The sequence below is a fragment of the Plectropomus leopardus genome, chromosome 8 (assembly GCF_026936395.1).
Source record: "Plectropomus leopardus strain MGB_pleo_1.0 chromosome 8, ASM2693639v1, whole genome shotgun sequence".
Taxonomy (NCBI): Eukaryota; Metazoa; Chordata; class Actinopteri; order Perciformes; family Serranidae; genus Plectropomus; species Plectropomus leopardus.
In genome coordinates, this window is record NC_142183.1 from 4,963,209 (window position 1) to 4,990,159 (window position 26,951).

Here is a 26,951-nt window from a genome sequence, read left to right on the forward strand (position 1 = left end):
GACTTTCTGAGTTGTGAATAAGGGCCGTCTGTACACTGATAGGACGCAGCTCATCACTTTCTTGCCCCTTTTTCTCTCTGGAAGTTGTTACAAATACTAGAAAATGTATGAAATCACAAACTAAACGTAAATGAATGAAATGAATCAAGTTGAGCATGTAAAAAGACACTCACAAATTAATGGACCCAGTGGAGTTTTATTGTAAGTAATTATTTATGTTTAGTGATGAAATCCTCTTTGACATGATCAAGTCAGATTAACTTAAGTTGCTAACACTTAAATAGAACTTGTCATTTTTAAGTTGCAACAACTTTATAAATTTAAGCAAATAAGGATACATTTCAATTAAACTTAAGACTTTGATATAAAGTAAACATAAATTGAGATCTATTGTATATATGTTCCAAGATTTTTTTAGGTAAGATCACCTTGTCAGATTTGACAGTGTATTAGTCTTCTGTACTTGTTGTAAAAATAGTCTCTAAGAGGAGACATCATGTTTCTAATAAAAAATATTTAATGGAATCATTTGTGTCAAAGTAGTAGGGATCAACAGATTAGCGGCCTGGCCGTCTATTGGGGCTCATATTTGGCATTTTGCCGATTATCTATATCGACATTTGATTTTTATGATTGCAGATAAAGTTAATTAATGAAAAAGTGTGCATATTACACTCAACCAACACCTGGGAAGGCAGTCTGCAATACATGCAAAGAAAGTGTCAGCATGTGAGGAACTTTTACTTTGTAAAACCTCAGGGATCTATTTTTATTTATTCATTTTTATTTAAATCTTAACTCTGACTCATAAAAAAAGTTGCAGGGAACTGGCTGTAAATGAAGTTAAACGTTTCAGCATTGATTAAACATTTGATAAAAACATTTAATCAAAGTTTTGTGTTGGAGTTTGTTCTAACAGAAAGATTTTCATTTTCATTTTAAATGCATATCAGTTCCAAATATTGGTTATCAATCTCATTTAGTAATTAGTAATAATTAGTATTGTTATCTACCCTGAAAAACCAATAGCAGTCAACCCCTACAATATTGTGATAACTTTGATTTCACCAAAAAAATACACTTATTACCTTTAATTCGATTCCTTCAAAGTCTTTATTGCATATATGAGTGTGGACATACATTTACGTCTGTCCACACTCATTTTACAAATGTTACAAATGTGCATTAGAGATTATAAAAGGGAGTAAAACGAGGGTTTTAGAGAGATGATGACTGTCGTTTTTGTAGCCGTCGTATAATCATTGTATTCTTTTTCTATTCTCATGCTTAGATCCTCCATGTTTTTCCCTCCGCTCCCTCCATGTTCTCCATCCTTAGAGGCTTGTACGCGAGCTTGTTCAGGACTTGAGTACATCTTTTCATCATGTTTTCTTTCCAGTTTTCACTCCGCTTCATCTCTCTCTCTCTCTGAGGCCTGAGGGAGTCCAAACACAGCAGCGGTCTTCACGGCCAAACAAAAAAAAAAAAGCTCCTTTTCAATCCCGTTTAAATTGCCTCTTTTGGTCTTTCCCTCCTCTTCTTTCTTTTTTTAATCTTGACCTTCATTCCTTCGCTCTTACTGACTTCATTTACAGATGTTGTCCTTCATTCTCGCAGGTCTTTTTTTCATCTTTCTAACTTTTTTTTGCTTGTCTTACTTTTTGTTTCTTTAGTTGCACTTTGTTCTCATGTGCTTTTATTTTGCTATTCCCATGGGCTCCTGTTTAAATATGTTAATTTAATTATTTTTTCCTCCAGTCTCAAAGAAGTCTTAGCTTTTTATTTCAGTTTTTAACCCTTTGTTTCCTTCGCTCTTTGTCTCTGCCTCTCTCAGGTGGCGACACTTCCTCCTCCTCTACTGGCAGTGCCTCTCCGGTGCCCAACAGCTATGATTCCTTGGAAGGGGGCAGTTATCCGGGTATGTTTTGATCACAAACATACTGTTCATATTAAAAACAGGCATACTCACTCGGTCTGCAACTAAGGATTTTTTTTTTGTCGATTATTTTCTCGTTTAATTAATTAGTAATGTGGTTTATACAGTTGCACATATTAAAGAAAAATGTCAGTCAAGGTTTCCAAAAGCTCAAGAAAACACCCTCAAATGTCTTGTTTTGTCCACAACCAAATATTGTGTCATAGATGAACAAAAAAAAGGAGAAAATTTTTACATTTGATAAACCAGAACAAAGGAATTTTGACTTTTTATTTCTCTTAAAAAAGTATTCAAATTGATTGGATTGCAAAATTAGTTGGCAATTAATTTAACAGTGGACAACAAATCAATTAATCTGTTTATTGTTGCAGCTCTTATGCATGCAGATATACCCCATTACAAAACTGTTAAAACAAAGCCCTAAATAACCAAATATTTTTCACCTAAAGATAAAAACATGTCATCGGGGTTAAAGAATCATCAAAAGGTGCAGGTGTCTATTTTATGTTACTTTTCTGTATCAGTTACTGTCTTTGTCGGATCTGATCGTCTGTTACTTGTCATAATTATGTATTACACAGTGCATTCATTTATTAAGAGAAGATCAAACAATTATTTTATTTGTTATTAAGTAAGTAAGGAAGTAAGTCTTCTATTGCCCTGAAATCTATACGTGTTGTGATATTGACAACAGCAGTTAGTTGATGCATACTTCAAGCTGTGTTGGAAATGAATGCAAAAATAAAATAAAGACATGCTGCAGCAAGTTAAACAAGTAGTAGAGATATAAAAGAGGAGATATTTTAGGATGATGAGATGCATTTCTCAATTTATGTAAAAGCCTGTGATGAAAATAGGACACACAAGCACACACACAGACACACGCACACACACTTAGAAATGTCATATTTCCAAAATGCACTTTGCAGCTACGCTGACCTTTCCTCTGCTGTAATCAGGTTAAAACACTAAAAACCACCAGTCTTCCAAACATACGTCACATTTATTTAATGCTGAACTCTCTTGTCCAGATTCCATGCCGCCCTCTAACAACATGACCAACCAGGCCGCGCCCTACGGTAGCTATGGTTACCCCAGCATGCAGCCAGCCTATCGGCAGGGCCACGCTGACTCCTCCCCCTCTCATGACCCCTACGGCCAGTCAAGCTACCAGCAGTACTCCCAGGTGAGGCCGCAGCTACAGAGAAGTGTTCATGGTCATTTTATGTTATTATAACTGGCAGGCATAAGTGCTGAGGGGATTGTGTGTGTGTGTGTGTGTGTGTGTGTGTGTGTGTGTGTGTGTGTGTGTGTGTGTGTGTGTGTGTGTGTGTGTGTGTGTGTGCGCGCGCGCACGCGTGCACATGCAAGTGCGCGTACGTGCATGTGTGCGTGTGCCTGTGCGCCTACAGCCAATCTAGCTAATACAACCTGACCAATCGCCTAATATTTTGTGTGCGCATTTACGACCGTATCTGAGCCTTTGTGGGCTGGACTTCAGTTTGAGTCACAGTGATTAAGACGTCTTAAACACAGTAATTGTCAACAGAGTACGTCTTTTAACCACAGAATAGATTAACGTTGTGATTATTTTCAAACTACCAAGACACTACAAAACAGGTATTTGTTTCATACTGAATAGTCTGCAGTCTTACTGCAATTTGTTGCAGCCTGTGCTTTGTTAAAAAAATCCACAATGGGGGCGCTGGGTGGCTCAGTTGGTAGAGCGCGCAAGGCTCTGTGTCCTCATTGAAGGGGCCTCAGGTTCAGGTCTGACCAGTGGCCTTTTTTCGACATGTCATCCCCACTCTCTCTCATCCTCATTAACTTTCATCTCGTCAGCTGTTCTGTGAAATAAAGGCCATGAAAGGTTCACTCTCGCCATATATATATTTTTTTTTAGGTATAGCAGGTGGCTGTTTTCATTGAGAAAGCAGCAAACAGACAGCAGACAGAGACACTTGGAGACTAGCTGGTGAAAATAGTAGAGCGTTTAGCAAAAGTAACTGGTGGAGAGCAAAATTAGAGCCAAAAGAGGGTGAATATTGCACTTACATTCGCAATTTCGCAAATTTTCTCCCTCTGCAGCCATTCCCAAACCTGTCCCAGCTGTCTGCGGCCCTCGGGGGACTGAGCGGGGTGCCAGAGCTGGAGGTAGAGGCCCTGAGGCCGGTCAACCTGCTGCAGGATAGAAACCTGCTGCCCCCCAGGCCCCTGGAAGCCCCCGAACCCAACCTCAGCCCCGACCTCAAGAAGGTCAACTGTAGTCCACAGTAAGTAAAGTGAAGAGGGCTTAAACTGCTGGGGCATAAACGCTGTTGTTAAAAATTTGCTCTTGTTTTTCTCACTTTTCATATTCGTGTAATTTGATTTCTTTCTCTCATACTGTGTCTGTGAATCTCTCACAATGTCGTGACAATGTCAATGTCATTGTGGATGTTATCTAATATTTTTCTTTCTCCCCGTGTTTCTCCGCTGATCAGGACCTTCAGGTGCACCCTGACCAGCATCCCTCAGACCCAGGCTTTACTCAACAAGGCCAGGCTCCCTCTGGGCCTCCTCCTCCACCCCTTCAGAGACTTACAGGTAGGAACTGATGTCCAAGATCCCTAAATATCTCAATAGTCAAACAGTGACACAAACCTTTGTTGTATAATGTCCCATTCAGGTTTTTTCTATAAAAACATTTATGCCACATTGTGTAGTTACCTGGTGTTATGGATAACTTATCTTTAAATATTTTATGACTTTCTATTTATTTGAAGTTGTGTCTTTAATATTTGTCACTTAATGTCTTACAGAAAAAAAATCTTAAAAACAACATTTATATTGTTATATGGAAACTCAAGGTACTTTTTCTGTTGACACTATTATGTGTAGCAGTTATATTGTTTAGTTTTTTCTGTTGTTTTACTGATTTCTTTCTGGATTTCACTTGAGAAAATCAAGTCGGAGGAGATAGCTCTCTTTTTTTTTGCAACTTGTGTTATATTTTCAAAATGTAATTGATTTGCATGCTGATACTTGTACATACTTGTTTGTCATTTATCTGAATAACCACCCACACCCTCCCATCCACGCTTACACAAATAACCAGGATAAGAAAAAAAAGAAAACAAAGAAAAACCCATACAAATGGAGGTAACCAGTCTTGACTTATTTAGGTTCAGTACATAAGTGAAACAATTCATATATGACAGCTACAAATTATTCAAATGACAAGGTTTCAAAATAGCTAAAGATAGGTGACCAGGTTTCATTAAACGTTTGGCGTGATCCATGTAAATCTGCAAATCTGACCTCCTCTAGTTTTAAGACTGACATCACCTCCTGAGTCTTGTGTTTAAAAGATGGTGTTGACAGATAAGGAAAAGATAAGTTGGCAGGCAAGAAGAAATAAAATAAAGAAAAAGAAAATAAAATTGCCTTTTTTGTACACTTTTGTACAGTTTCAGACTCTCTCCACCTCTCTACACTTGTATTTTTAATGTAACTTATTCACAAGTAAAAGAAACAAAATGCACAATCAACAGAGTTCATGAGTTTGACCATTAGCATTATAATTGATTTATTTTTTAAATTTTTTTAAAGATATCGCAGTAATATCATTGATGTGAAATTCTTTTTGCCATGATACAGCGTAGTGAAAATGCTACTTTAGCATTGCCCAAACAAAGACACTCATTGCAGGCTGCCACCTCTTTTCCTTTTCACTTCTTATTCCATTTTTTCAAAACAAATCCTCTGGATATCGTTTGTGGAAAAAAGCAAACACATCATAACTTGTGCAGAACTGCATTTTTCTCTGAAAGCAGACCCCCTCTGCAGCAGTATATGAATGTTGTGATTATATTTCTGTCGGTTGATTGAGTATTGTTTTACTAACTGAAGACTTTATGTAGAAGTCGTCCACTCGTAACAAAGCGGACGGGTTATGAGTCTGTTCTTTGTGAGGAGCAGCTGCAGTGACAGCAGGACGGGCAGCAGGAGGAGAATGATGATGAAGTGCAGGAAGATAGATGAGTTTATTTATAGAGGTGTTAGGCAGCTGATGTGTGTCAGAGGGTCTGAGGTGACGGAGAACAGAGATGCACTGATGCACCACGTGAGAAACGAGTCGGAAGTTTACATCCACCAAACTTTGTTCACTCGAGCAGCAACAACAGCTGGAAAAAGTTTTGATAGTATATTTTAAGACCGTTTACAAGACTTACTGAATAAAATATGATTTTACCTCAATTTATATTCATGCAGAAAAACAGATTTACCACATCAAAACTGCCCCGCGCATCTACTGTCGCCTATGGATTTTTTTTTTTGTGGCAGAGGCAGAGCAGCTCAGTTGCTTTTGCTTTCATAGTAGATGACTGAAACGCAGGTTTCACGCTCACTTCACACTCCACCACTTGCCAGTTTCACAGTAACACAACTCTGTGCTTTTGATAATTTGTGTTTAATTATAAAACAGATATTTCTTCTCTACAGTTTCACCGTTCACCTCTGTATCCTGCTCCCACTGGTTATTTATTAAAAATGAAAACAGCTATGAATATAATTTGTTTTAGTTCCAAAATAAATGTGCTTTGTTTACTGACTCTGCATAATCTCTGAGACAACCTCACCGACAAGTTTTTTTTTTTATCTTTGGGGGTGAAATAATTTTTGTGACAGTATACAGAGTAGCTATCCGATATACTGAATAAAAGATGGCCTTTATATTATTTTTTAATTTCAAAATGCATTGTTATTACATCCACAGGCAATACACAAATACAAATGCAAAGGGATGTCCTGATCACATTATTATTATTATTAATCGAAAAAGCCATATTTCGCAAGACTGTAATAGAAACACTTTTTTGGCTTTTCTAGGTCACATGATGCTCTGGCTGTGTGCTTGTCAGTAGGAACTGGCTCCCTCATGATGCAGCAGGAGCTACAAGAGCTGTTATTGCATCATATAACTTGAAATGGAAATAAAGACAGTTCGTGTAGTGGCTGCAATAAAAATAAACCTGCTAATGTTTTGAACATCCATCGCCATTCTTCTTGGGATGTTACCATTAGAGGAGAAGTGGCACAGTATCGCTTAGTAGAAATGCAGTCATCTCGTAATTGTGTTTTATCAACATTTAGAACATATCGAGAAAGTTTGGGGAAATCTGTAATGGAAACCCACCTAGTGGGTTCCTTGAGATCAGATCGTAACATCCGTACAAGTAAGAAAATGAGATATGGTGCGTTTGCTCGTTTGTTTCTCTTCAGATTCAACATGCTAAAATAGTCAGTCTAGTGCTAACAGTACAGGACACACCACTTAAACTAAGGTCACAAATGCTCACTGACAGTCGGCCTGGTGTTTCAGGGCCTTTTGGCTTTAAAATCCGATGGTGTATGTGTGTTAAAAATTGCTCTGTACTGCCTTTTGTATTTCTTTGGAGTAATTCTGTAAGTTTTTGAATTCCTAAAAACACGTTAGTGGTTTGCGGCTTGACAGCCACAATTCCTCTGACGCTGAAAATTACCATTATCATAGTGTGCCTTCATCAGAGGACAGATAAAAATGGACTATATTCTAATGAGAAAAAAGTAGAAAAGTCTCAGGTGACCCTGGTGCACCAGCAGACGTCCTTGAGAACTCAGTCCCAGAGACATAAGAGACAGAGACAGAAAACAAAGACTTCAGTTCCAAAGAAACGTTCAGCCACATTCCCCACAAAACAGAAACAAAGCTTCTCTTCAGTCGTCTTTGGAGGCACAAAGAGAACAATGTTTAGAAAAGGTCATGATTGAGACTAAACTTGAAAAGAAGCACAAAATGTTCAGCACACAAGACACATTTGTACTTTCCATCAGAGTATTTACTCCATTTTTCTCTCCTCCTCTGTTTTCCTTCCTTCCTCTGCAGCAGTTACCGGTGATCACGTCGAACACGATAGTGCGCTGCCGCTCCTGTCGCACCTACATCAATCCGTTTGTCACCTTCCTGGACCAGCGCAGGTGGAAGTGCAACCTCTGTTATCGGGTCAATGATGGTACGAGTCCAGTCAGGAGTCAGAAAGTCCTGTTATTGAGCTGTGTCCATCCCTTTAGTCATTATATCATTTTATCATTTTGTGTGTCACATGGTTTTGCAGATGTCATACCTGCTGTCTTTTTTCTTTTTTATTCAGTTCCAGATGAGTTCATGTATAACCCAGTCACCAGGTCGTATGGCGAGCCCCATAAGAGACCAGAGGTCCAAAACGCCACTGTGGAGTTTATAGCCTCCTCAGACTACATGGTAAGCTGTCTCCTCTAGTGTTGCAAGGTGTATTTAAACCCAGACAAAAAACAGGAATACTCTCAATTGGTCCTGGTAGCTTTACCTGCAGTTATTTAGTGTATTGGTCCGCTACACTCAAACATCAGACCTGATATTAGAGTGTAGAATCTGGGTATCATCTTTGATCAATATATGACTTTTGACCATCATGTCGGTAAACTTGTGCCGTTCCGTTTTCTTCAGCTGAGAAATATTGCTAACCAGATGTATATTGTCTTCAATTTTAATGGAAATCCCCCTTTTAAAATTAAAAAAATAAAGATGCAATTTTCAGTCCAGTTGTTTATTTTCATATCATAAATAAGAAAATGTACATGCAATGATAATCAGCAATTTTCATGTCACATTATACCTTAAAACCAGTACATTGCTGCAACTTTAACTACAGGTTAATTAAACATGAAAGAACATTAAAGTTAATATGGCACTTCATGATGAAGCTCAAATCCAGGATTATCAGCCTGCACACTACAGTTTAGCACTAAGTGAAAACAAATGACTCAATACACCTCCTTGGTGGTGGTCTGCGCTCTATTTCTGTTTTTTCTGTTTAGTCAAATAATTTCCTGGTGGTTTAGTTTTTGCCCTGGTATTCTGTTTCGGGTTTCGGTATTGACATATTTAGGTAGGTATCCTATCAAAACTTTTGGCTGTTCTTGTGAACTTATGAACGTTCATGTAGTGTGACTTTTTGCCCACTAGAGGGCAGTCTTGTTTTTGTGTTACAGCATCTGTAGGCAGAAATGTTTCTGCTGGATGAACTTTAATTTAATTGAACCTTTAATTTAGTGACTGTTGTTACAGACATTAGAAGTTTAACAGTACATAGATGTTCACATCCATCCCCACTAATCTTGTGTGTTTGTTTGACCTCTCGCGTGTTCAGTTGCGGCCGCCTCAGCCAGCTGCCTACCTGTTTGTCCTCGATGTTTCCCACAATGCTGTTGAAGCGGGCTACTTGAAGTACTTCTGTGAATCACTTCTGGAGAACCTGGATAAGTGAGTGCTGCGGATGATACAATAAACGTATGAATGTGGCTACTTTATGAGATTATTTGTTTACTAAGAATAAGGCCTTAGTTGGCATTAAATTGATTTAAATTAATCTTTAAATGTCTTAAAAATGTTCAGATATGGGAAGCAGGGTTTTATTAACCTTTTTTCTCACGTTGCATTTTAAAATCTTAAAATAATTGGTCACATCTATTTTTTTCCTTTACAACAATTTAATCAAGTCCTTTTCTTCAAATCGTCATGATGAGAATCCAAGTTCTGAAATCTCACATGCAGACTGAGAAACACAAAATCGCCCAGAAAACAGGCCCGAAATACCAGATATTTCCCATTTCTATTGGTAAACCAAATAGATACCTTCATGACAGTATAATGAGTTCTTTTGTTCTGTTCCACTGTAGAAAGGGAACATTTGACGTAGAAAATCTAACTTTTTCCACTGGACAAAAATGTCATTTTTTATGAAACAATAAACATTTGGGCAAAATAAACTTCAATTTTGGTTATTGGAAAACTGGTCTTAAACTGAAGTCTAATTGGCATTAAAGAAGTATAAAAAGTCTAAATTTACCTTGCCTTAAGCTGCAGGAACCCTGATTTACGTCATGATTGGAGTGAAGCACAAGGACATGAATTTAAGTATCTATCAAGCTTTGTTTTCAAATTTATTTGTATGATTCTTTGAAAGTAAGTAGGCAGTTATACACAGCTGTCACAGCCTATTTTCTCGTAAAGTTTTTCTACTTAAACTAGCTCTAACAATTGGCTCTTAATGTGCTTCAGGTTGCCCGGGGACACACGAACCAGGGTGGGCTTCCTCACCTTCGACAACACCATCCACTTCTACAACCTCCAGGAGGGACTGTCCCAGCCGCAGATGCTGGTGGTGTCGGACATAGACGGTACGTCTGCTCACTGAAACCAGGATTTAACATGCTCTTCTTTTTCAACTACTTATAGTTGGTGTAGCAGTGTCCAAAATAAGCTCTGCATGCTGAAAGATCATTAACAGAGAACTACAAGAAGTAGTGCAGAGATTATTTTTAGCAATATTCAACAATTATTTTAATAATTTTTCATTGATAAATCCTTTTTTTTTTCAATAAAATGTCAGAAAAAAGTGAAACATGCTCGTTGTAATTTCCCAGAACCCACCGCGCTGTCTTTAAATGGTGTGTTTTGTCTGAACAACAGTATCATTCATGACACAAGCGCATCAAATTCTCACATTTAATAATTATGAAACCTGCAGATGTTTGGATTTTTGCTCAAAAATGTACTAAAATGATTATTTTATTATCAAAAAAGTTGACATCTGATTAATTGACTTGCAGTCGTTGCTGCTCTAAAGTGGTAAAGACGATGTAAAGTAAATTCACAAAGAAAGTCAAAAAATGCAAGTTTGAAACACAGTAAAAGCAACATTTAGTGCTGTGCTTTTTTATGTTTTATTTTTTTACAATTATCTCATAATGAAAGTCTTCTAATTCTTTTGGATGTTTCACTGAGATGTTTAACCCTGTCCATTTCCTGTTATATTTTATTTACGTATTGAATAACGAGAGCATGTTCACATATGTTGAACAAGTTATGTCTGACATTTGGAGAAAAAGTGATGGAAATTCAGTTATTAATTTCTTTTATGACTGACTCATTTACATAATTGATGAATTACAAATACTCACGACTCATCCCTCGTCTAATGATTTCTTTGATTTTTTCTATTTAAATAATGTCATCAGTGTAAGGCATCATACACATCACTGAATAATAACAAAAACTGTCATTTGATACACACTAATTCTATTGGTGTTAAAAAAAATAATTAAAAAATGGCCTTAAGTCTTTCTGCTGTGACCAAAATGTCTGTTTTTTTATTTTTTTATTTCTAGACATCTTCATACCGTCTCATGACAGTCTGATGGTGAACCTGAAGGAAAGCAAGGAGGTACAACCTTTGTTTTTGTGCACATACAAAGTTACAAAAACACTTTGCATCATCACAATCTTTTCTTTCCTTTGCTTTATTTTTCTCTCATTATTTCCACAATCCCCTCTCTCCTTAATTAAATGTCTTCCTTCTTCCCGTCTCTCCTCCAGCTGGTAAAGGACCTGCTGACGTCGCTGCCCGGCATGTTCAGCCAGAGCAGAGAGACCCACAGCGCGCTCGGCCCGGCGTTACAGGCCGCCTTCAAGCTGATGTCGCCCACCGGGGGCCGCGTCACGGTGTTTCAGACCCAGCTGCCGACGCTCGGTGCTGGTGCGCTGCAGTCGAGGGAAGATCCCAACCAGCGCTCGAGCACGAAGGTATGGATGAATGACGAGGTGTTTAAAGGCTCTGTGACATTTCATGACAGTTATAATGCATTTCTTTTTTTGATGTATTGATGATAAAGTTTCTGAGTTTACTGCTATTTGGCATGTTTTTAGATTCTTACCACCACTTTTTTTTTTTTAAACATTTCACTAGACAACTTGATTGTGTTAGTAGCTAAAAGATGAAGGTCACAGAACCACACGCTCATTCATTTAAAGCTAATTCTTTAAATAAATAAATAAATAAATACATAAATAAATATTGATCATGATGTTAAAAGTAAACAGTTGTTTAGTTTAATGTATTAAATATGCTAACAGTGTTGCATGTCAACAAACATGTCCATCTTGATAAGAAATTGACTTTACTTTAAATATTATACAACTTCCTATCAATTCCTGTAATTTGTGGCATTTACCATAATTTGGAAGTATTTAGGTGAAATTAACAGGATTGTCATGAACTCAGGGGGCACCAGTGAATTTATATATATTTTTTTAAAAGATAGATTATGTTTAGAACAAAAACACAGTTTAGCAGCATAATAAGACCTAGATTAATATGTAAATGTGAAATTCTGAAAACGTTACCTACACTTTACAAATTAAAGTTCTACTCGAGTAAAAAAAAAAAAAAAAGATTAAAGGGAGGAATAGGCCGAAAACTTCACCTCCTTTTCCCCGCAGGCATGGAAAACCTGGAAACGTCATGGAATTTCAAAATCACATGTTTCAGGCCTGGAAAAGTCATGTGATCATACATTTAATGCTGATCGGTGAGGCAACATAACGGCACAATGTAACCACCTTGAACAGGCGTTTTAAATCTAAGTTTAAATCTGATATGTTTAAAAATAGTCTTTAGTATTTTATAAATTGTTTTGTGGGACGAAAACAGAGAAACTATACATTTTTGAATCAGTTATTTATTTATTCATTTATTTATTTATTATTGCAAATTGTTTCTTGATTGCACTAAAGGCACTCACACACAACCTCTAATTAATGATAATGAACCATATGACAGATGTAATACAGCAGAAGAATGACTCCTCGCTGTGTGGATTTATTCTTATTGTTTGTCATCCTCCGTGCTGTGTTGTATTAATACTCCGGCCACAACTCACTTTTATGACCAACCACAACATCATAATTGGATCTCATGTTTCGGTGTAAAGAGAGCCGTCATGATGGATGCAGATCTAAAGTCTGTTTTTTTTTCCTCCCAGGCCTCTGATTTATTGATCCTCATCATCTGTGTTCTATTTTTCGATCTGAATAAACTGCCAAGAAGTTGCAGCAGCAGCGTCCAAAGATCGTGAATTATTCGAACTCGGAACAGATGTGCTGTCTCAGGGAAAGCAATTTTCTTTTCTTTTGCTTCGGTGCTTTCAGGGGGATTTTGGACTGAAAAAACAGCAACATGGAAATAAAATAAATATACTCTTGACTCAGACTGCATCCTTGTCATGTCATACATCATTTAGTGGACACTTTTATCAAAACAAACGGGTGTATCTAATAGCAAGGGAGGCTTTTAGTAAAAACTCCCTGAAGCTGTTGATGATGATTTCTTCCTCTCCAGAGCAGAACTAGAGGATTTCTGTCTGTAATCAGTCTGTATGTTTGCAGGGAGTTCAGCACCTCGGCCCGGCCACAGATTTCTACAAGAAACTGGCACTGGACTGCTCAGGGCAACAAATTGGGGTGGATCTGTTCCTGCTCAGCTCCCAGTACGCTGACCTCGCCTCGCTGGGTAAGAACGCACCAACATTTCAACCTCAGTGTCCATATTTTTAACACAAAAGGGTTTGAAAATACGAATGTCAGTCGCGTTTTTAACACTGTGACTCAGAGTGAATTATGTTAATAACTGTTGGATAATTTACGAGGTGAGGAATTTCCTCTCGTGACTTTTATTTGTGACGGGTTACGTCAAAACCCAATAACTGAATCAGCCTTAGATGTACAGGTGCATCTCAAAAAATGTGAATATTTTGGAAAAAGTTCAATATTTTCCATCAGTTATTTAAGAAAGTGAGTATTTGATATATTCTATACTCATTACATACACGAAAATGTTTCAAGCATTTTTTTATTTTAATTTTATAATTATGGCCTACAGCAAGAATAATGTAAAAAAATAAATAAATAAAAAATTTCAAAATATTAGAAACTAATAATATTAGAGAACCAAAACTCCACCCCTAAAACTCTCCATGCCATCCCACATTGATGCAGTAATTCGTAGCAAAGGAGCCTCAACCAAGTAATGAGTATATAAAAACATACTTAAGCCATAATCATCAAAATTTAAAAATAAATAAATAAAATTGAAATATTTTGATGTACATTTAGTGAATATACAATATATGAAAGTTTACCTTTTTGAATTAAATTACTAAAAATAACAAACTTTTTCATGATATTCTAATTCCTCCTCTTCTTCAGCGTGCATCTCCAAGTATTCGGCGGGCAGCATCTTTTATTACCCCTCCTTCCATTACATCCACAACCCGGCCCAACTGGAGAAGTTCCAGAAAGATCTGGAGCGCTACCTCACCAGGAAGATCGGCTTCGAGGCGGTCATGAGAATACGATGCACTAAAGGTAACTGCAGTGAGACGCGTGCAGAAGCTCTGTTTTCAGGTGTCTTCTCTACGTTTTTCAAACACCGTTTCTTAACCTTTTGTTCTGTTTCCGCAGGTTTGTCCATCCACACGTTCCACGGCAACTTCTTCGTGCGCTCCACCGACCTGCTGTCCCTGGCTAATGTGAACCCGGACTCTGCCTTCGCTGTCCAGATGTCAATTGAAGACTCTCTGGCGGACTCGTCTCTGGCCTGCTTCCAGGCTGCACTGCTGTACACCTCCAGTAAAGGTACACATACTCACACACACACTTATCATCACTTGTAGTTTTCAATTAATCGATCGATCAATCAACCCATCAATCAGACTTTATTTGTATAGCAGTTTTCGTACAAACAAGCCCCCAACACACATGCACACACAAGCACACAGACACATGAATAAAACCAAGACTTTGTTAAGAACTTAAGCACTAAAAAATAAGAGTACTCATCAAAACCAGGAGCTGAGGAAACACTACCACAGGTGAGGAAACAGCCACAGGCGGGATAAAACCTAGAAATAGAAAGATTAAAATAATAAGTAATAAAGACAAACCAATTTAAAAACAAAGATAATAAATAAATAAAATGATAAAAGTAATAATAAAAGATAAAGAAATAAAATACTTAAACTGTAAATAAGAGGTAACGTGACACGATAACAGCACAAAGTAAAATTATAAATGAATATGTTACAAATAATAAAATGCTATAGGAAGTAGTAAAGCTGTTAAACAGATTAAAATGTATAAACAAATAGTGATATTGTACCGAGGAGTGAACACATTTTCAGCAATACTGCCCCACTGTACATGTATAGTTTTATATTTATCTATCAGTTTAATTGTAAGTGATAGTAAAGAGCAGCATTCACAGTTGCAGTGTCCGTTGTAATGTACACGTGTATAAAGCTGAAGCAAATCTCCAACACCAGTCCCTGGATGGGCATTGATAGTTAAAGTGATTAAATTATGTTACACGTAGTGGCACATAAAATTACATTTGAAGGTTAAAAATCTTGTAGAAAAAAATTCTAGCAGTGCGCAAAAGCAGTTAAAAACGAGGTGCTCAACAGAACAAAAGTAGATACAAAAATAAAGTACACACACAGAATGGTGCTTGTGCCCGAAATGTCACGCGTGGAGATAGAAAATGTTAATCGGAGCATCATCGAGTGTGAGGACTCTATTGTTGTATTTTTGAAATATTAGAAATATTAAAATGAGTACACGTAGTTATCAAAAACAAGCAGATAAATAAAACAAAACATTTTGAAAGACGCCTCTGAATATTCCTTTGTTTGTTTGTTTGTTTGTTTGTTCATTTGTTTGTTTGTTTGTAGGAAAAAGGCGAATCCGGGTCCACACTCTGTGTCTGCCGGTGGTCAACCAGCTGAGTGATGTGTACGCCGGCGCTGATGTTCAGGCCATCACCTGTTTGCTAGCTGACATGGGTGAGTGTGTTGCATAAACATCAGCTGTTTTAATCTTTTTAAATACTAAATAAATACTACTATTTTTTTTTTTTTTTTTTTACCTTTTTTTCATTTGTAAAAAATTATTACACTTTTATTACAAAAAAGTAAATGTGCAATATTAACTCTTGACTGTTGACTATATTTAACATGTAACATACTGTATATATTCTTATTGTTATTCCTACTCATGTATCACTGTTGTTTATTGTAGCTTTGCACACATATTTTTATATTACATATTTATTTTTTTTTACATACTAGTTTTATACAAAATCCTGTCGCATAAAGCACAGTTCTGTTACTGCATTTCTTCACATTTTTCACATACTCAGTATATTATAATATACATACTTTATTTTTAAATATTACATACTAGTGCTAATTGTTTACTATTTCTGTATTTGTATTTTTCCATACTGTTTTCTAGTTTTCTATTTCTATTTTTATATATTTGTGCTGGTATTTATTTCTACTTAATGTAATTCTCTGTGCTGGCATCAGAGTGACTGTAATGAACCACAATTTCCACCTGGGGATCAATAAAAAAATTCTGATTTATAGACTGTCACAAGTGTAGAAAAACTCTCCTTGCAAATAGAAATGTAGAAATAGACATTCCTCCTCGTGAGATGCAGGTATTTCACAGCCTTTTTGGAGACATGTTACTGCTTGCTTTGAAACTCTTTTCCATTTTAACTTTGTTTCAGCCATCGACCGGTCGATATCGTCCAGCCTGTCCGACGCTCGTGATGCTCTGACGAATGCGGTGGTGGATCTGGTGAGCGCCTACAAGAGCAACGTGTCGACCCTGCAGCAGTCCGGCCTCGTCGTCCCCGCCTCTCTGCGCCTTTTCCCCGTTTACATCCTCTCTCTGCTCAAACAGGTGCGACTGCCGGCGCAAACACGTCACACACAGGTTCATTACAGGCTTTAGAAACACGTACGACTAAAAACACGTCAGGCAGAAAAACAAACAAAACTGTCTGAGGTAGCACGCACACGCACACGCACACACACACACACACACACACACACACACACACACAAACACACACACACACACACACACACACACACACTCCATATCTGCACACAATAATCCTCCCCAAATCATCCAAAAATGAGAACTGCTCTTACATCATAACTGCCCCCCCCACACACACACACACACACACACACACACACACTCGTAAAACCCGAGTTTGCAGTCATACAGACTCTCTATATGTTTAATGACGGTATTCATCCAGCCAGGACTTGTTCGTTCATACATCCAGGGTGTGTCCTCTTCTCACGCTCTGTGTCCTCTGAGACAAATACCCCTATAGCTCTGACCACATCAGTGAACACCCAAAACACCTAAAACACTGTGTCATGATTACAGCGAAATTACTGTTGCTGTTGCTGTTGAATCCTCCCTCATTACAATTTACAATTGCTTATTCGGTCAGTATTTGTTAGTAGTTAAGCAATCTACTGAAAACTTTGTCTTTAGCAGTTGTTTTTGACCCTGATGAAGACTTAGAGTCGATACATGTTGGTCTTTTAGATTGCTTATGTGCCTGAAGAATAAATTCACAATAAGATTACTTCCCCTGAAGACAGAGCGACTTCTGTTTCGACATCGACATTTTCTGCTCCACTTTATATGTCAAGCAAGACTTCCTGTATCCAGTTTTTTGTCCTTTCACCTGCCCAACCAAAGAATACCTGTTAGGTCAAATATCAGAGACAAGCAGTGCGTCTGTTGTCCGTTGTAAACTTTAACTGATGTTTAGGCACTCAAAAAATTTAAAAAATGGGAAAATGAGGAGGAATTACTATAAAAAGCCTTTATTATAGTGGCTAAATGATTAAAATAACCAAAGTGTTTTGACCGCTGACTTGTTTTTAAAGTCCTGACGAAGACGAGCAGTGGTGGAAACATGTTGGCTTTTTAAATGATTTGGCCAGTATAATAAAGGCTTTTTAATGTAATTCCTCCTCGTTTTTAAATTTTTCACATTTTTGGAGTGCCCGCATTTGCCGCCTGTTTATTGTTTTTTTTTTCTCTTTTTCCATCAGCATCTGACACAATTTGTTTCCTACGTTTAATTATAGCCTAAAGAGCAATCAGCCATCTCTCTCTTTTAGCTAATGTTTGTTTGAATACTCTAATATCTGATTAATAAAATCATCAAAAAAGCCGGAAAATAACAGGACAGTTATAACCTGCAGTATCAGTAACTAAAAGAAGACAGCTTCTGAGTATGATGTGCCTTACATGTACGATCTATGGAGGACTGAAGCCGACAAAATAAAGAAATTGCCATTTTAAACCCTCACACATTAAAAATATTATGGTATTTCTTTGCAGAAAGCGTTGCGGACAGGCACCAGCACGCGGTTGGACGAACGAGTCTTCGCCATGTGTGAGTTCAAGACGCAGCCGCTGCAGCAGCTGATGCGAATGGTTCATCCTGATCTGTACCGTCTGGACAACATGTCTGACCAGGTAAGACGGACAAAACAGAGCCGAGTTATATTTAACTGTTGAGTCAGTTTATTAATTCAAAGTGTGGGAGTGAAAAACTTCTTAACAGTTTCAACATGTTTGATAATTTTTATTCACTTTCTGAGCTACTTAAGTAACTAATGGAGATTTATTGTTTAAATGAATTGAAAACCCTTTTTTGCGTGTATGCTTGTATGTATACAGAATGTATGTGTGTATCAGTGATTAATACACACATACACACACTTGTATACACAGTTCGATCTCCTTTTTGCCTCTCGTCCTGCATACCTATCAGATTGAACGTTTGTTTCATCCCCTTTTTCTTTGTTTTTGTTTGTTTTCTTAATGCTCTGCTCCGTCTGTACTTTTATTTTATAAATTCGTGTCACTTTCTCATCTCTTTTGTCTGTTTATATGTCCCTTTTTTTGCTTCGACTTGTTTCGTTATCAGCGCTCACTGTAGAGATGAAAAGCCTTTTTTTCCTTTGTACAGTAAACAACAAAACACACCACAAAAACTAAACAAACGTTCACAACCACGAACAAGAGTTCTAAAATAATATGTAAGATAAATAAATTAAATGTAATTTTGCCTTAGATAAACAGTATTTATTACACGAGTATGACTGTAATTGTTGCACTAGAGCCCACTGCTCTGTGCAGTCACTTGACTTGTGAACAAAGTGACTTTTATATAGAAATAAAACCAAAAAAATGCAAGAAACTTGAACTGATCCATTGCACTGTTTGTGTCACGCCTGCAGGGGGCGCTCCATCTGAACGACACAGTGGTTCCTCAGCCTCACCTGCTCCACCTGTCCGCTGAGAGGGTGAGCAGAGACGGAGCTTTCCTCATGGACTGTGGAAACGTAAGCGCTCAGTATTATTGTTTATTTATTCATGACACTCTCTGTAAGGATGTGGCTCTTTAAGGGTTTCACAGAACATCAGGGAGGATGTTTCTGTTGCCGCTCGTCACATTTCCTTTGACAAGTGTAGATAATTGTAATTTTTTGAATAATTTCAAGTATTTAAAGACGTGCAGTGTTACTTTGACACGTAGGAAGGATTTTGTGATGTTCTGCAGCAAGGATTGGCAACGCCCTTGTGCGGACATTTATTGTATCATTATGAACCTTAATTTAATAACAGCGGCATTGCAGCTCAGTTTTCGTTGAGCTTTACTATTACATAATTTACTTAAAGGGGATTTCCACCCAGACAAAAGTAAAGTACTAAGGAAACTGAATCCTTCATCCAAGGACATTAAATATTAGTCATATAAGTTTTATCCCTGGACTGTCGGATATTTAACGTGTCTTTTTTTTCTCACTGTCACAATCAATATTGCTGCAAATCATTGACATATCCCAGGCTGTGACAGTAAAAACAAAAATCTACTTTGCATATAATATATGGAAAATAATTTATTTTTTGTTTTTTTTCATCTAAAAACATAAGGGCATCATGTACTGCTTGTACACATACACTGTATATATGTAAACTCATGCCTTCACATTTCCACATAAGGCAAAGACAGATACATGAATGCATGTATGCACATCACTCCTCCCTCCCAAAGTGAAAAAAAAACTTTTTAAAAAAGTCTTTTCATCACAAATATGGTCATATGTTATTAAGAAATACTCGAGTTATGAAACAAAAGCTTTCAGGGTTTTTAATCTGTGTCAAAAAGACGAGACGCTCTGTAAAGACGCTGCTGCACTGTAAAATCTGACAAGTTGATTTTACTTAATTATCAGTCCTAATTTATGATTATTTTATATCTAACTGTTGAGTTTACTTAAATCTTACCTGATTTTGTGAAGTTTTTGCAATTTGAAAATGACAAGTTCAGCTAAATTATCGTTTCTGTCTGTGCAGGTGTTTTATTTGTGGATCGGCAAATGCTGCAACGAGATGTTCATCCGAGATGTTCTGGGCTGCCCCAACTACGCTTCAGTGCCCCCCAACATGGTCAGTTAGACTGCAGCTGTGCACAATAGTTTCAAAATGAGAGAAAAAAAGGAGGTAAAAGGTGATGCTTTTTTGTTGTGGTGGTGATTTCACGAGCGTCCGACATGTCAGGAAGTAACAGAGTAAATGTGATTGGGGAAATGGTGGTATTGTTTTACACACCACCGCCCAGTTGCTGCACGAGTGATGCAATGCAGCATTGTACATATTTCCCCTGAACGTGAGTCACAGATTTGCTTTACAATAAAAGAACGCTGCATTTCTCTCCCTGCGTTGTCAAAAAAAGAAAACAACTCTTGCAGCAGAACAGATTTGCTGGTGCAGCTACCTCGAAAGCTCTGTCACTACCACAGCGTGGGCGTGATGGTGACATCCAGAACAAACAGTAACCGTCAGCACTTGTTTATGCTGCTTATTGTATTTTTCTGGAAAAGGGTTGATGTGTCCTAGAGCCACCTACGGACCCCACATTTTAAACCACAGGCATGTTTCCGTTAACCACGCAGTGCAGTCGAGACGATAATCTACATCACACACGCAGAGCAGTGAAAACAATGTTGTTGATGTTCTGGTTCTCCTCCTCTTTTCTCTGTTTGAATCCCAGAGTCACATTCCTGAGCTGGAGACTCCTCTGTCTGAGAGAGTGCGAGCGTTCCTCGACTGGCTGCAGGATAACAGAGCGTTCAGCTCCATGATACACGTCGTCAAGTAAGCACACATCTGGATTAACATCTGACTTTAACTAGCACTCACACAACATCCAACATCCAGATGCTGGGTTTTAGAAACTCTGAGAGGCTTCTTTTTCTTTCTTTGTTTCTTTTTTCATTTTAAAGGCCACTTATTCTGATCATTGTATTTAAGGTTTCAATAGAACATAAACATGCTTTAATGTTCAAAAAACTCTTAATTTTCCTCATACTGTCTGTGCTGGAACACCTGTATTCACCATCTGTCTGAGTCAGTTCATTTAAACGCCTTTTTCTTTAAGCCCTCTTCTGGGAACGCTCAGTGTCCTGGTCCTCAGTCTCGGGGCTTCTTTATCTGTGCTCTTAGCATTTCTGCACCATGGATGTTTTATAGGGCAGTTCGGATACAGCCGTGAACCTGTGATAGCCGCTCATTGGCGCATGAAGCAGAAAAAGCTCTTTTTACAGGTTTAGACCTATGTGAAATACCCAGATCTACTGGCCTATAGGGCGTGCGAAGGAGGGATTAACGGCAGCCGAGTGTGCCCGAGCGGGTAACGTCCGCTGGACCGACTTCCAGATAAGCACCTCGCTACCTTAAATGGTGGTTTAAAAAATGTAATCTTGCAGCTCTTGTAGAATTTCTAAATGTTATCAAATTATGGTCTAGATAGGAAGTCTAGATATTGACAGAAGTCGAAGTCGAAGTTTCGAGGGGGTTTTGAGGCTCACAAATAATTATTAACTGATTAACAGATGTCTCTTTCCTGATGTATGTCAATGTGGAAAAGCCCTGGTCAGTGTGCATCACATGACCGACTCGAATGGTGTAATTCCACTTATGGCCACTGTGTAAAATTTGCATCAACGCCTGCTGCACTTCCTGAAACTGAGGAATTATAATAACGACACTTTTTATGATGAAAAATCATCAGTAAAGTTTATAAACACAACCGTACATGTTCCAGCAGGGATGTGATCCAAAACCATGTAGCATGTAGCTACATGTAGCTGTCTGTTAACATTTGCAGCAGCGTGCCTGGAGCAGATGACCATATAAAGAAATCTACGATGATGTGATTTTAGTTTGGCCACATTTAGTATGAACATCCATCATTGTAACATCATTCATACATATAAAGGACAATAAGGAAAAGCGGAAGAGGCCCCTTTAATATTTTAAAATGTGGCAATATGTTCGACCTCAAATTACAGAGTTTCACTTCCTCTGACACCAACTGACAAACATTTGGAGCGTCGGTGTCAGAGGGCACTGTAGTTTCTGAGATTGAGGTTCAGTAGAAAGGACTACGATATAAACAAGTTTGTTTTTATTGTCTTTCCTTCTGCTGTAATCCCTGTGTGGGGTCACTGAAGTTTATCTTCAGGGTAAACAGCTGAGATTTGGGCAGAGCAATATGAAACACCTTCAGGTTGTTTTTTTGATCATTTTTGTTTCTTTTTAGCTTTGAAATGGCCACACAATGCTCACTTTGTTCTTCACTCCACCCAAACTGAATGTAAAAGCAAAATGTTTTCCGCAGAATTTCCGTCAGGATACCCAAATATGAAAAAAATGAGTTTATATTTTTTGCAGTGAAAAGCAGAAATTACAGCCTATTGAGGTCAAAGGTCATAATCAGCCTGTTGTTTTGTCTCTGGAGCAGAAACGGTTGAGGCTGTAAGTTAGTGCAGAAAGTATTAGTTATTAAATTAAATAAAATAGGATTTTTAAACTTAGCAAGAAAAAACATTCTCTGGTTCAAGCTTCTCAATTGTGAGGATTTTTTCTTTTTTTCTCTGTTTTATGTCATCTACATTTTATCTATTAATAATATTAAATTTACTAAATTAATGTAATTATTTTCCAACAATTACTAATTTAATTTTAATTTTCATTCATTTCTTTGAGATAAACTTTTATTTGTTGAGACAAAATAAGCTACTCTGAAGACGGCGTCTCTGGCTCTGGGGTAGCGCTGCAGCGAACGATCAGTGCATAGGTTAGTCGTCAACTTAAATTCAATTATGGAGTAATCCGTTTGAGTGATTTTTCTTTTAAAGAAAAAAAGTAAAAATTCTCTGATTGCAGCTTCTTAAATGTGAACATATTCTGTTTTCTTCACTCCTCTTTGACAGTAAACTAAGTTTATTTGAGTTGTGGAGAAAACAAGACTTTTGAGAACCTCGTTTTGGACGTTGGGCAGCATTTATTGAAATTTTTGCCAGTTATCTGACATTATTCAGACCAAACAACTAATCGATTTATTAAAAAACAACGGATCAACGGATTTATCAATATTGAAAATGATCCTCAATAGCAGCCCTGTTCTGGGGAAGTGTAACTGTTTTAAAAAATGTTTTTCCTTTCTTGTAAACTGTTTTTATGTTTTTGTTTTTTTAAACTAGTCTACAGATTTATTTTGAAGGGATAATGACAAGGAGAGAGAGGAGGATGACATGCAGTTCTGTTAGAGTGTATGTGGTTTGTGTCGTAACCATCAGGCCACAAAAAAGCCCCAAAAACATGAATTTAAATGAAACTAATATGTATTTGCAGCCGTACTTTATGCTCCAGTCCCCCTGTGACCATTATTAGTAATTATTGTTGTCAGTTTTCTGAAAAGTTTAGTCACATTTCCAGCGATCTGCTCTCGACTGGCACCGCACAGAAACAGGGTGTGACCAGTTCTGTGTTTCGCTGGAATCGTTTTCGGTCTGATGTTGACAGAAAAATATTTCCAGTGTAAACACATAGTAAGCAGTGAGGTCACTGATTGACAGCGGTGGCGAAGGCGTCCACAGGGGACGCATTGTTTCTGCTTCCTCTCTCTCCTCCTCTGCGGCGCTGCATTGTTGCTCCACCGCATGTTTACACCACAGTGTCGCTGAGGAGGACGGCTGATGTCAGGACAGACGCACTGAGGGTGTTTGCATCACTGACAGATGAGGAGTGTGTGTGATGGGTTGAATGAGACTTTTTGAGTCATACAAAAAGAAGATATTGTTACATGAGAACCAAAGCAAGAAGTTTGTCTCCAAAAAATTGTTAGAAATGAAAAAAAGTAAAAGCTGTGGTTGTGAACTTCATGTGCCTCGACTGGTTGCATTAGCTAAAGGGTGAAATTCAAAATTAATTGGCTTTACAGCATGTTCTGCTCTGTAAGTGAAAGCAGAGCCACACTTAACAACTATTTTCATGAGCTCTCAGCAAATTGGCTTGATTTCTTAAAAAAAACATGGAAAGATGGCAACGAGCAACAAAAGAAGAAATGACCCCAAAAATTTGTTTAAAAAACAAAAAACGTAAAAAGTTGGGGAAAAAAATGAAAATTTGCATGAAATGAGAAATAAAAATGCATATATGTTTAATGTAAATAGGAAAATTGCCTGAAAATTAGCAAAAAAAATAATAATAAAACCAAAAGTAAATAAGAAAATTGCCTTAAAATTAGCAAGAAAAAAAAGTAAAAGACAATAATAAACAAGGAAATTACCTGAAAAACATGCCACAAAAGATATATATATATATATATATATATATATATTTATATATATAAACTTTAACTTTAAACTCCTCCTCTTGTGTTATTTAATTTGTTAATTTTTTAAATATAAGAAAATTCGAAATAAGTTTCTTTCATTTTCATTTCACTCTTTCGGTTCATTCATTCAATAAGCATGTTATTGTGATTTAGGGGTATACTGAAAGCAGCAGGAAGGCAGAACTAAGTGTACTTTAATATCTGTTTATTTATGGCAAATAATATCATTTTTGTGATATTTAACGTTAATGCATATCACACATTTTCCTCATACCGTGCTGCTGCTCTTCCTCTAACCTGCTCTTCTTTGTTTTTCTTTTCTCTCCTGCAGGGACGATGCTTCAGCTAAAGCTACTTTCTTCCAGCACCTGGTGGAGGATCGGTCTGAGTCGGCTTCTTCGTACCACGAATTCCTGCAGCACATTCAGCAGCAAATGTCCAAGTAGGTTCCCACCTGACGGAGAGAAACTTTGGCCGCTTGAATCCTCGAACCAGAGCGGGACGGGATTTCGACCTTGTAGAGTGAAAACCAGCGTTAGAAACGACGGACACCCATCGCTCCTTCAGACCGGTTTTAGCGAGGTGGGTTCTTCCAAACAGTCTTAATAAAAACAGATCCGACCGCCAGGTTCGTCGGTCAGCTGGGATTCGATCATCCGAAGGGGCGGACGGTTATAGGAAAGAGTTACAGAAACAGATAAATGAAGAACGGGGATTTGTTCCACTTCAAAATGAATCATTGAACGCGCTCCTCCAGCGTCTCCTCGCTGCCTCTTAACCACTGTCAAACCCCGTTTAGCCTCTCGTCAAACCCCTCGCTCCGGAGAAACGAAGGGGGACGTCGAGCCAAGAAGATGCCACTTCAACATGTTTTTAGTTCGATTATGTTTTCGTGAGCCTCACATGTAGCTAGTGCTGTCTTTTTTAATTATTTTATAATTTATTCCCCTCCTCACTCCCTCAGTTTTATTTAAAACTATTTTGAATACACTGGAGAACAGAAACAAGCATTCCTTCTGTTGTTTTTCGGCATGAAATACGAAACGCATGTCACCGTTTTGTTCGCTGCTAGTCTCTGAGCGCAGACGACGACCGTCTGTGCGACGGGAATATAATTCGACAGTGGTTGGATGTTGAAAACCCCCCTGTTGGCTCCCTCTTCTCCTCCACTGTGTGAACTCCTGATTTGTCGAGATCAAACTCCAAAAACTCCCCCCGACTGTCAACAATCTTCTTCTAATTTGATTTTTTTTTTCCGGGCGCTAACTGAAGTTGCTATCCACTTTGTAACTATTGAAAAAGAATCTTTTATGTGCGATAATTTATGAACCAGCTTATTAAATAAAAAACAAAAAGGGAGCACTGCTTGTTTCATGTCATGTTGCCATCAGTGACATTTAACTTGACTTTTTTCTCTATCAGGGTAAGTACGGTTATGAAAAAGTTAGGAACGTCACTCCGGGAAAAGTTTTGAAAACCAAAATAATCCATGAAAGTTTTGGAAAAGTCATGGAATTTTGTTTAACAAACCTGTATAAGAACACATTATGTGTTCAAGGACCGTCTGGAAATTTGAAAATCCAACAATTACTTCTGTATTTACAGTTTCAGATTATGATAAATGGTGCATTTTTTTTTAGATTTTTTTTAAAGAAAACGTGGGTTTAGAGGGAATGTTTCTTTAAAAAAAATCACCCAAAAAAGTTCAACAAAAAACAACTGCCAATTTTTCTCTTGGAAAATTGCTGAAAATGTTTTAAGAAAAAATAAAGCTCACAAAGAAAAGGTTTTTCTTTAAAAAAAAAAATCTGAAATTTTTAAAGAAACACACAGGCTTAAATTTGGCTTTAAAAACGCAACAAAATTAAAGAAAAAATCCTTTTTTTCTTTAAAAATTGCCCAAAAACTTTTAAAAGAGAAAAAAGCCAAAATGTAGCTTTAAAAATCACCCAAAATTTTTTTTTAAAAAAAGACCAACGTTTTTAAAAGAAAATGGGTTTTCTTTTACAGTGTTAAAATAAACACAAAACACAGCCATTTAAAGTTGCATACCCCTCCTAAAATATAAAACAGAAGTCCTTCCCCAGCACCTAAAAATTATTTGATATGCCTCTCCCTTCTTGCACCCCCCCCAAAACACACACACACACACACACACACTCCCCCACCCCACCCCCTAAATGACTCACAGTCCTTAATAATATTACTAAGTCCTTATAACAGTACGTGTTTACAAACAGTTTGTGCGGTCACAGCTTTCCCACAGTTTCTCGGGCAAACACACTCTTATCTTTGAATCAGGGTGACATCATGTGACTTTTCAGGACGTCGACTAATTCCTGTCATGTTTCGACACATTTCCATCATCTTTCACTCCCTCCGCTTCCCGTCTCAATGCATCTCATGACTCCTGCACACATTTTACAGCCGTAAAAACGATCTCAATCAGGAAGATTATTAGACTTCATAAATCACGTGTGTTTGAAGACTTTGACTCGAATAAGCACGTTGGTACTTCTCATCAAAACAGCTAGATATGGGCC

At 37.6% G+C, this 26,951-nt stretch overlaps 1 protein-coding gene across 2 annotated transcripts in view; it reads left to right on the plus strand.

Annotated features, from left to right (window-relative positions):
- The window catches only part of sec24b (SEC24 homolog B, COPII coat complex component), a 37,458-nt gene extending 11,691 nt beyond the window's left edge, over positions 1-25,767 (plus strand). The window contains exons 5-24 of one of the 2 annotated variants that reach the window (XM_042493160.2): positions 1,835-1,918; positions 2,968-3,122; positions 4,025-4,209; positions 4,420-4,522; positions 7,848-7,971; positions 8,110-8,219; positions 9,148-9,260; positions 10,059-10,177; positions 11,168-11,223; positions 11,376-11,582; positions 13,224-13,347; positions 14,043-14,201; positions 14,298-14,471; positions 15,566-15,676; positions 16,408-16,583; positions 18,057-18,194; positions 18,962-19,066; positions 20,082-20,174; positions 20,779-20,882; positions 24,740-25,767. In XM_042493160.2, the coding sequence (XP_042349094.2) occupies positions 1,835-1,918; positions 2,968-3,122; positions 4,025-4,209; positions 4,420-4,522; positions 7,848-7,971; positions 8,110-8,219; positions 9,148-9,260; positions 10,059-10,177; positions 11,168-11,223; positions 11,376-11,582; positions 13,224-13,347; positions 14,043-14,201; positions 14,298-14,471; positions 15,566-15,676; positions 16,408-16,583; positions 18,057-18,194; positions 18,962-19,066; positions 20,082-20,174; positions 20,779-20,882; positions 24,740-24,854 (2,555 nt within the window). In that variant the 3' untranslated portion in view covers positions 24,855-25,767. Of the gene's footprint in view, positions 1-1,834; positions 1,919-2,967; positions 3,123-4,024; positions 4,210-4,419; positions 4,523-7,844; positions 7,972-8,109; positions 8,220-9,147; positions 9,261-10,058; positions 10,178-11,167; positions 11,224-11,375; positions 11,583-13,223; positions 13,348-14,042; positions 14,202-14,297; positions 14,472-15,565; positions 15,677-16,407; positions 16,584-18,056; positions 18,195-18,961; positions 19,067-20,081; positions 20,175-20,778; positions 20,883-24,739 lie in introns of both variants that reach the window. The other variant, XM_042493159.2, reaches the window with a different exon arrangement.
- The last annotated feature ends 1,184 nt before the right edge of the window (positions 25,768-26,951 follow it).